The sequence below is a fragment of the Zophobas morio genome, unplaced genomic scaffold (genome assembly GCF_036711695.1).
Source record: "Zophobas morio isolate AGI-343-1 ecotype UQ-CSIRO unplaced genomic scaffold, CSIRO_AGI_Zmor_V1 ptg000021l, whole genome shotgun sequence".
Taxonomy (NCBI): Eukaryota; Metazoa; Arthropoda; class Insecta; order Coleoptera; family Tenebrionidae; genus Zophobas; species Zophobas morio.
The window spans coordinates 20,202,305-20,212,989 of NW_026972126.1; the positions used below are offsets into that span (position 1 = coordinate 20,202,305).

A 10,685-nucleotide genomic window follows, 5' to 3' on the forward strand; every position below is an offset into this window, starting at 1 on the left:
TTCGTTTTCTCTATTTCTTTTTTTTTCGATTTTTCGACTCTTTAATCAATTTTTTATCGATATTTAAGTTTTGGGATGTTCAGGGTTTTTTATTGTTCAATTATACGATTTTTCAATTTTTCGAAATTTTCAAAGTTTCGCTCATTCGGTTTCTTGGTGTTTCGATTTTTGGAACTTTCAACTTTTCGATTTTCGCATTTTTCAATGTTCGATTCTTCAATTTTCCGATTTTCCAATTTTTCGGATATTTAAATTTCCGATTTTTCATTTTTTTGATGTTCCGATTTCCCGATCGTTCAATTTTAAAGTGTTAATTTTTCCATTTTTCAATTTTTTTTTTTGGCCAATTTCTGGATTTTTTGGTTTATGTATTTTTTTAATCTTTCATTTTTGTATGGTTTGTATGACTTTCCGATTTTTGTATTTTTCGATTTTCCAATTTTAAATTTTTGAATTTTTTCTTCGGTTTTTTGATATTTCGATTTTTCAATTTTTCAAGTTTTAACATTTCGATTTTTCGGTTTTTCGATTATTCGACCTTTGAATTTATCGATTTTCCGAGTTTTCAAAGTTTTGATTCTTCAATTTCTCGATTCTTCAAGTTTAAATCGATTTTTTCATTTTTCGATTTTCAGTTTTTCGTCATTTCAGTTTTGAGATTTTTCTGTTTTTCGATTTTTGCATTCATTTTTTGAATTTTTCGATTTTCAAATTTTAGATTTTTGAATTTTTTTCAACGTTTTTTTTTATATTTGGATTTCTCGATCTTTTAATAATTCGCTTTCAATTTTGAAGCATAATTTTAAGAATTTGAATTTTTTTCTTCGGTTTTTTCTTGATTTCAGTTTTTTGATATTTTAATTTTCCTATTTTTCAAGTTTTAACTTTTCGATTTTCCAATTTTTCAATGTTCAATTCTTCAATTTTCCGATTTTTCAATTTTTTGATGTTTCAAATTCCCAGTCTTTCGATTTTTCAGTTTTTCGATTTCCCAATGTTTCGTCATTTCATTTTTGTGTTTTTCGATTCTTCACTTTCCTATTTTTCAGTTTTTCGTTTTTTTTAAATTTTTAGGTTTCGATTCTTCGATTTCTCGATTTGCAGTTTTTCCATTCTTCAATTTTTCGATATTTAAATTTTTCGATTTTTCAAGTTTTAACTTTTCGATTTTTCGGTTTTTCGATTATTGGACCTTTGAATTTATAGATTTTCCAAGTTTTCAAAGTTTCGATTCTTCAATTTCTCGATTCTTCAAATTTCGATTTCCCGATTTTTTCATTTTTCGATTTTCCACTTTTCATTTTTTGAATTTTTCGATTTTCAAATTTTAGATTTTTTAATTTTTTTCAACGTTTTTTTTTATGTTTGGATTTCTCGAGATAATTCGCTTCTTCAGTTTCTCGGTCTTCGACCTTTCAACTTTTCGATTTTTCAATTTTTTAAGCATAATTGTAAGAATTTGAATTTTTTTCTTCGGTTTTTTCTTGATTTCAGTTTTTTGATGTTTTAATTTTCCGATTTTTTGATGTTCCGATTTCTCGATCTTTCGATTTTTCGACTTCAAGTTTTAAATTTTTCGATTTTTTGATTGTTAAGTTTCTCAGTTTTTTGATTTATCGTTTTTTTTCAATTATAATATTTCATTTTTTCGATTTTTCTATTTTAACTTGTTTCGTTTTCTCGATGTTTCAGTTTTTGAATTTTTCGGTTTTTCGATTTTTCGGTTTCCTGGTTTTTCGTTATTTTCGTTTTGGAATTTTACAGTTTCTCAATTCTTCAATTTTCCGGTTTTTTAAATTTATTATTATTTAAATAACTTTTCGATTTTTCTATTTTTCAAAATTTCGATTCTTCAATTTTCCGATTTTTCCAATTTTCGATTTTTAAAATTTTTGTCAAGAATTTTTCGATTTCCGATTTTTCTGTTTTTCGATTTTTCCACTTTTCGTTTTTTTGAATTTTTGATTTTCAGATTTTAGAATCGATTCATTTCATCGTAGAGTTTCTCAGGATTACAATTCAGAAAACTTGTATATACGCAGCGTTAAACCTACTATTTCAGAGACGACATACGCATTAAATGCCAAGGATATCTCGATTACAAATTATGTTCTATGTGGCACAACACCATTTCTATAGGCCAACTTCGAACCAACAACGCATTGTTACTTAGTTGGCGCACTAACAAACGTACCTAACAATAAATTGATGACCACAGACTTCCACATAAACAGAATTCGCCCATTTTTTTTCCATATAGTACAAAACATGACTAAGTAAATGACTAAAACCCGAGTTAAAAATAACTACCCAAACTTTCTTTGTTTGACGTCTTTCAAGTTCACCCCGATCCTCATTTTCTATTCAACTAAGCGCCGCAATAAAAACAAATAAATCAGTAACTGTATAATTTTTCGCGAATTCAAAACACACAACACTTCCAGACAAAAAACCGCGCCCTTCGGTAATTTATTCCGCACGCCGGCGTTATTTTTAGCAGCCGAAGGATCTCCTATTTACCGAAGAAGCCCAACCGAAACCCCGAACTTGGCCAATTAATCGAAGTTCGAAAAGTGTATAATGAAGTGTTGCCGTCATAAAGCAGTTAAAAATCGTGGCAGGTCAAGTCAGATAACAGCGACTAGTTTAATTGCGCTTTATCAACGCATCGTCAGGGTTCTTCTATAAATAGCGGCACACACGCCGAAATAGTCAATAGCGGACAAGTGAATTCAATATTTATTGTATGATAATTCCTCCGCAGCATGAATAATTTCCCATCGTGCTGTACTCGACGTTTATTGGGACTTTTGTCTGTAACAATGAGATAAAGTTAGTTCGTAATGTATTCCACCGAGGCGTTGTTTACGCTCAGATAACCGAACCTAATTAATTTTCGGCTTAATTTTTTTGTGTGTTTTCGTAGAGTGAACGTGGGCTGCGGGCCTGCGGAGGAAAGAGTTCTCTTGACTGGGCTTCACGCCGTCGCCGATATCTACTGTGAATGCTGCAAGACTACGCTGGGCTGGAAATATGTAAGTAAACGGTCCGGCAGTTTGTAAAGAAAGCGTGGCCATAGCTGCTACAACAATCTTTTGAGTGGTGTACAGATGAACATTCGTTGACTAAATCTTTACAATTGAACGAGTAATGTCCTTTGGAATCTAATTATGTTTACAATTTGAAAGATTTGTCAGTGGTGATTTATTGTCGAAGTCTAATTAAAAGTTTCTTTTGAGGGAAACAGGAGCAGACGTTTTATTTGTTCGAATTGATTTATTTTTCCATTAGTCTAATTGAGGTCTTTCTGGCGTTGTCTTATAGCTCGTTTATTTTGGTAGAATGACGTGTACAAATTTTGTGTTCGAATTGTTATTTAGTCGAGCTCATCGGGCGACTGCTACTTGTACGTTTTCTCGATGTTTCATGACCCCAAGAGTACAAAAATAGGTCGCCCGTTTCCGTCTAATGTACGTTAGTAATATCACGGTAAAACGCTAATCCACCAACAATAGAATGAAGTCATTTACCCAAATTTTACAATAGTAAATGGAAAAACTCAAAATTTCAGATATAACAATTTTTCGACTTTTCGATTTCTCGAATTTTCGACTTTCGATTTCTCAGTTTTTCAGTATTTCAGTTTTGGGATTTTCCAGGTTTTTAATGTTTCAATCTCCCGATTTTCAATTTCTGTTTTTTGATATTTCGATTTTTAATTTTTTCGATTTATCGATTTTTTTTAATTAAAATTTTTCAATTTCTCAGTTTTCAACTTTTCGATTTCTCAATGTCTCCATTTTTGATGTTTCGATTTTTCGGTGTTTCGATTTTCCAATTTTTCGTCATTTCAGTTTCTCGATTTTTCTGTTTCTCGTATCATCAATTTTTCGATTTCTTAATTTTGTTTTTTCACTTTTTAAAATTTTAGATTTTTTGAAATTTCTATTTCCCGATTTTCCGATTTTTCGTCTTCTGGGTTTTAGATTTTTCGATTTTTGGATTTTTGGATTTTGCATTTTTTTTATTTTTAACATTTTATTTTCAGTTTTGAAATTTTTCACTTTTTAGCTGTTCGATTGTTCAGTCTTCGATTTTTCAATTTAGGATCCGTTTTTCAATTTTCAATTTTGCAATTTTTAACTTCTGGATTATTTCGATTAATCGATGTTTCTCTTTTGATGTTCTATTTCTCGATATTTCATTTTTTGGATTTTTCGATTTTCCAATTTTTCACTTTTTCGGTTTCCCAATTTTTCGTCATTTCAATTTTGGAATTTTTCTGTTTTTCGATTCGATTCTTCGATATTTAAATGTTGGATTTTTCAATTCTTCGATTTCTCCATTCTTCACATTTTCAGTTTCCTTTCTTGATTTTTTACTTTTTAAAATTTTGGATTTCTCACTTTTCGAGTTTTTTAACTTTCGATTTTTCGACTTCTGGATTTTAGATTCTCGATTTTTGGATTTTGCAATTTTTCAGTTTTTCGATTCTTCAATTTCTCGATTTTTCGATTTATACCATTTTTATGTTAAATTTTTCAATTTTGAATTTTTAGATTTTTCCATTTTGGCCGATGTCGATTTTACAATTTACCGATTTTTCGATGTTTCTCTTGATATTTCGATTTCTCGATGTTTCATTTTTTTAAATTTTGGATTTTTCGATTTTCCAATTTTTCAATCTTTTGGTTTCCCAGTTTTTGGTCTTTTCAGTTTTGGGAGTTTTCTGTTTTTCGAATCTTCAGTGTCGCGATTTTTTAAATTTGGGATTTTCGATTTCTCTATTTTTTGATTTTTCGACTTTTCGGTTTTTAAATTTTAGATTTTTGAATTTTTTTCTTAGATTTTTTGATTTTTCAATATTTAATTGTTGAATTTTTTAGTTTCTCCTTTGTTTCATTTTTCGATTTCTCAATTATCCGAAGTTTCAATTCTACAATTTTTCTGTTTCTGTTTTCCAAAATTTTGATTTTTCACTTTCTAAAATTCTAAATTTTTCACTTTTCGAGTTACTAAATTTTCGATCTTCCGATTTTTCGACTTCTCGGTTTTAGATTTTTTGATTTTTCAATTTTTGGATTTTGCAATTTTTCGGTTTTTCAAATCTTATTTTCGGTTTCTAAATTTTTCAATTTTTCAGTTTTTCGATTCTTCAGTATCTCGATTTTTCGATTTATTCTTTTTTTATTTTGAATTTTTCAATTTTTAATTTTTCGATTTTTCCATTTTGGCCGATCTCGATTTGTCAATTTACCAATTTCTCGATGTTTCTCTTGATGTTTGGATTTCTCGATATTTTTTTTAATTTTTGGATTTTTGGATTTTCCAATTTTTCAATTTTTTGGTTTCCCAGTTTTTTGTCTTTTCAGTTTTGGGAGTTTTCTGTTTTTCGATTCTTCAGTGTTGCGATTTTTTAAATTTAGGATTTTCAATTTTTCTATTTCTCGATTTTTTTGATTTCTCGACTTTTCGATTTTTAAATTTTAGATTTTTGAATTTTTTTCTTCAGTTTTTTGATTTTTCAATATTTAATTGTTGAATTTTTTAGTTTTTCAATTTTTCGATTTCTCAATTATCCGAAGTTTCAACATTACGATTTTTCAGTTTTCCGAAATTTTGATTTTTCACTTTTTAAAATTTTTTTTCAGTTTTGGGATTTTTCTGTTTTTCGATTCTTCAGTGTTGCCATTTTCTAAATTTAGGATTTTCGATTTCTCTATTTCTCGATTTTTTGTCTTTTCGACTTTTCGATTTTTTTTCTTCGATTTTTTGATTTTTCAATATGTAATGGTTGAAGTTTTTGGTTTTTCAATTCTTCAAATTCTCGATTCCTCAAATTTTCAATTTCCTTTCTCGATTGTTTCATATTTCGATTTGTCAATTATCCGAGTTTTCAATTTTACGATTTTTCGGTGTTTCAATTGTTCGAAATTTTGATTTTTTACTTTTTAAAATTTTAGATTTCTCACTTTTCGAGTTTTTAAATTTTCGATTTTTCGGTTTTTTTAAGTTTCAATGTCCCGATCTTCTGATTGTTCGACTTCTCGGTTTTAGATTTTTGAATTCTTGGATTTTGGACTTTTTCGATTTTTAAAATTTTATTTTCGATTTTTAAATTTTTCAGTTTTGCAGTTTTTCGATTGTTCAACTTCTGGATTTTTCGATTTCTTAATTTTTCGATATTTAAATGTTAGATTTTTCAAATCTTGTATTTCTCGATTCTTCAAATTTGCAGTTTCCTTTTTCCATTTTTTCATTTTTCTATTTCTCAATTTTCCGAAGTTTCAATTTTACGATGTTTCAATTTTTCGAAATTTTGATTTTTCACTTTATCGATTTCTCAATGTTTCTCTTTCGATGTTCCGATTTTTCAATTTTTGGTTTTCCCAGTTTTTTGTCATTTCAGTTTTGGAATTTTTCCGTTTTTCGATACTTCAATTTTCCGATTTTTTAAATTTTGGATTTTCGATTTCTCTACTTCTCGGTTTTTTCATTTTTTGATTTTTAAGTTTTAGATTTTTGAATTGTTTTCTTGGGTTGTTTATATTTCGCTTTCTCAATTTTTCCGTTATTCAATTTTTTGATATTTTAATTTTCCTGTATTTCAAATTTTAACTTTCAAATTTCGGTTTCTAGATCTTTTGATATTTCGATTTTTTCATGTTTTTGAAATTTCCGATGTGTCTGTCGATTTTTTGAACGTTCAACTTTTCGATTTTCCAATTTTTCAATGTTCGAGTCTTCAATTTTCCGATTTTTCTATTTTTCAAATTTTAAATTTACAATTTTTCAGTTTTTTGGTGTTCCGATTTCTCGATCTTTCTTTTTTTAAATTTTTCGATTTTTCGTTTTTTTGATTTCTCGCTCTATCGAAATTTCAATGTTTCGATTTTTTTATTGTAAATTTTCTCGATTTTTTTATTGTTCATTTTTTTTGATTTATCGTTTTTTTTTTAATTTGAATATTTCATTTTTTCAATTTTTAACTTTTCGATTTTTCCATTTTGGCCTGTTTCCATTTCTCGATGTTCCAGTTTTTGAATTTTGTGATATTTCGAATTCTCGGTTTTTTGATCTTTCGACTTTTCATTTTTTTAATTTTTCGGTTTCCCAATTTTTGTTATTTTCGTTTTGGAATTTTACAGTCCTTCGGTTCTTCAATTTTCCAATTTTTTAAATTCTCGAAATGTTCGATTTCTCGGTTTTTCGACTTTTCGATTTTTCAATTTTTCGGTTTCCCAATTTTTGTGTTATTTCCGTTTTAGAATTTTACAGTTTTTCGATTCTTCTATTTTCCAATTTTTTTAATTCTCAAAATGTTCGATTTGATTTTTTTTCTTCGGTTTTTTGATTTTCGATTAAGTTTTAACTTCTCTATTTCGATTTCTCGATCTTATGATTTTTCAATCTCTAGGCTTTTCGATTTTTGGACCTTTCACCTTTTCGTTTTTCCAATTTTTCAAAATTCGATTTTTCAAATTTTCGATTTTTTAAATTTTGAATTTTCGTTTTCTCGATTTCTTGGCGTTTCGATTTTTTGTTTTTTCAGTTTCTCGGTTTTTCAATTGTTCAATTTCTCAAACGTTCAATTTTTCGATTTCTCAATTTTCCGATATTCCTGTTTTTTTCACTTTTTTGATGCTTCGATTTCTCGATCCTTCGATTTTTCGACTTCTCGGTTTTGTAATTTTTCGATTTTTAAAATTTAAGTCCAGAATTTTTCGGTTTTTAACTTTTCCGATTTTTCAATATTTTGATTACTCAACTTTCCGATTTTTCAATTTTTGGATTTTGGGCTATCTTGATTTCTCAATTTTTCGACTTTTCGGCTGTTCGATTTATCGATTTCCCAGTGTTTCACGATTTTTGTGTTTTTCGATTCTTCAATTTCCAATTTTTCAGTTTTTCGTTTTTTTAAATTTTTGTGTTTTCGATTCTTCGATTTCTCGATTCGCAATTTTTTCATTCCTCAATTTTTCGACCTTTCAACTTTTCGATGTTCTAATTTTTCAAAATTTCGATTCTTCAGTTTTCCAATTTTTGAAATTTTTAATTTTCGTTTTCTCGATTTGTTGGCGTTTCGATTTTTCGATATTTTAGTTTTGGGATGTTTCAAGTTTCCGATTCTCTCATTTCTCGATTCTGCAAAGTCAAGAATTTTTCAGTTTTTAACTTTCCCAATGTTTCGTCATTTCAGTTTTTCAATTTTTCGATTTCTTGACAGCTCGATTTTTCGGTTAATTTTTGTCGATTTTTGGATTTTTCAATTTTTCGATTTTTTGATACCTCGATTTTTCAACTTCTCGATGTTTTGATGTTTCGGTTTCTCGGTTTTCGGCCTTTCAACTTTTCGATTTTCCAATTTCGCAGAATTTCCATTCTTCAATTTTTCGATTTTTCAATTGCCCAGTTTTTCAAATTTTCAATTTCTGATTTTCATCTTTTCAGTTACCCAATTTTTCGATATTTCAGTATTAGGATTTTCGATTTTTCGGTTCGTTAATTTGTCGATTCTTCAAATTTTCGATTTCTCGACTTTTCGATGTTTCGATTTCTCGGTTTTTCGATTCTTCGACTTTTTGGCCGTCCGATTTTTCCTTGATTTCTCGATTTTCAATTTTTCCTGTCTTCCATTTTTCGATATTTAAATTTTTTAATTTTTAAAATTGTAACTTTTTATTTTCAGTTTTTTTTATTCTCAGTTTATCGATATTTTTTGCTTCGATTTTTCGACATTTCGGATTTCGATTTTTCAGTTTTTCGATTTTTTTTCTCGGTGGTTATCTATTATAAATATATGTATTTCATATTGTCCGCAGTTTAGCGGACTGCGTCCCCCTGGAATTAGCGCGGTTTACGGGAGTATTATTTACGCCACTCGTTTTGTTGTGCTAGCCTTCAGGGGCGAGGGAAGTTCTGAACAACCTTCGCCCAATTTTGGACGATTGTTTTAGCAAATCGCCGCCCCTAAGTAATATTTATTTAGAGAACAAATTCGCTCGCAAAATCGGAGCAACCGAGCCGTCGTCGTCGGCCTCCGAGGAAGGGTCTTGGCCGGCGCTAGTGCGGCCCTGGCAAATCTAGCCGGCCGGAGCCGAACCGGATCGATACGCCGTGTTATTTTTGTGTAACACTCTCTAATTTAATTTTTTTGTTAAAGGAACACGCTTTCGAGTCCAGCCAGAAATACAAAGAAGGCAAATTCATCATCGAACTAGCACATATGATCAAAGAAAACGGATGGGACTGACCTTTTTGAAGCAAGCCGCACTCAAAACATACATTATGCAAACAAACAAAGGACTGTCACGAAATAATTTCTGTTTTCTCGACTGGACCTAGGTTCGTTTCGTGCTTGTTCCGGACGATTTTTACAAATGAAAATTGGTTTCGCCATCTCGTGTCTTTTCGGTTCTTCAAACACGCCTTGCGCCAGAATGGTTTTCGTTCGTTAGTTCGTTCGTTTTAGCAGTTGGTGACGTCGGACCATGCCGAGGAGTAAATTTAATTGATGTCAATTCTGGATGTTTGAGAGGTTGGTTGGTGGATGAGATGGGCACTTGAACAAATCACGGTTTTTCTTAAAAAAAAAATTTCAAACTTCAACTCAAGAGTGGAACTTCTTCATCTTCACTACACGACAATTCAGCTCTTTTGAAAGCATTCTGTGGTAGATGAACTGTGTCTGTGGTAATGAATCTGTGGTAACGAATGAATTCGTGCTCCAATGCGGCACTGTGCACTGCTATCACTGGGACTTTCGCCAAGATGGCGGCCTCGTATTCTGCGCCATTTTTTATATGAAAGAAACTGATAGCGAGTGCATATTTAGAAATAATTTATTTATATAATTCGTGTATCACATGGTTTTCTAACCGTAACTAGAGTTAAGGTGTTCGTTTTCGTTTGTTTTCTATTCTTCGGGCAGGCAACGAAATTGTAGGTCGCCAAATTACACTTGAAGACGCCCCTGGTTTTCAAGACGACGCTCAGTGAAGTTGATCTCAGTACCGATGTTACGAACCTACAATTTTGGATAAACTGCTCTCTAAAATCTATGATAACCACAATAAACAAATAATAGTTTGTAATACGATGTAATACTACACATATTTTTGTATTCATTATTATCATAATAGCAACCTATGTAAGCATGATAAAGTCTTCAGTTTGGTGTAACCAACGGACAACTTATTATATAATACCCCCATCGAACCGAAACTTTCAAAGATTTATCGACGGTCAATCTTTGAAAGGCCCAGGTTATAATTGTTTGTGATAGTTTCTTTGTGATATATTTTTTCGTGTTGGAGGACTGAGCCCTTTTTATTTTTGATTATTTAGTATTGTATCCCGCATCCCCTTTCTTATAGATTACGCGGTCCTCCACCATTTTCTTAAGTTTAGTGTGACTCTAGTTACTTTTTAATCGAAAACCAACTAGTTGTAAGTTCACGCGGCAATCTCACGTTTCATTCATACTGCCAGTAGCATTAGTGGTGTCATTTATGTCATATATTTATGGTAACATAATCTTTTGTATTGTTTTTAGATTAGTTATACTTTTTTTAAGTTCATAAGCCTCCATTTTAATATGGACTTTATTTATTATTCTTTAACTGGGTTATCAATTTTTTTGTGACTCATGCGAAATTTACATGAATAAACGTAAATAACCATTA

General features: G+C 30.2%; 1 protein-coding gene across 6 annotated transcripts in view; it reads left to right on the plus strand.

Moving 5' to 3' along the window:
* The window catches only part of LOC135132453 (protein yippee-like 2), a 235,654-nt gene extending 224,969 nt beyond the window's left edge, over window positions 1-10,685 (plus strand). For all 6 annotated transcript variants that reach the window (XM_064060551.1, XM_064060553.1, XM_064060552.1 and 3 more), the window contains 2 exons: window positions 2,927-3,035; window positions 9,164-10,685. In XM_064060551.1, coding sequence (XP_063916621.1) covers window positions 2,927-3,035; window positions 9,164-9,253 — 199 coding nt within the window. In that variant the 3' untranslated portion in view covers window positions 9,254-10,685. The remainder of the gene's footprint in view (window positions 1-2,926; window positions 3,036-9,163) is intronic.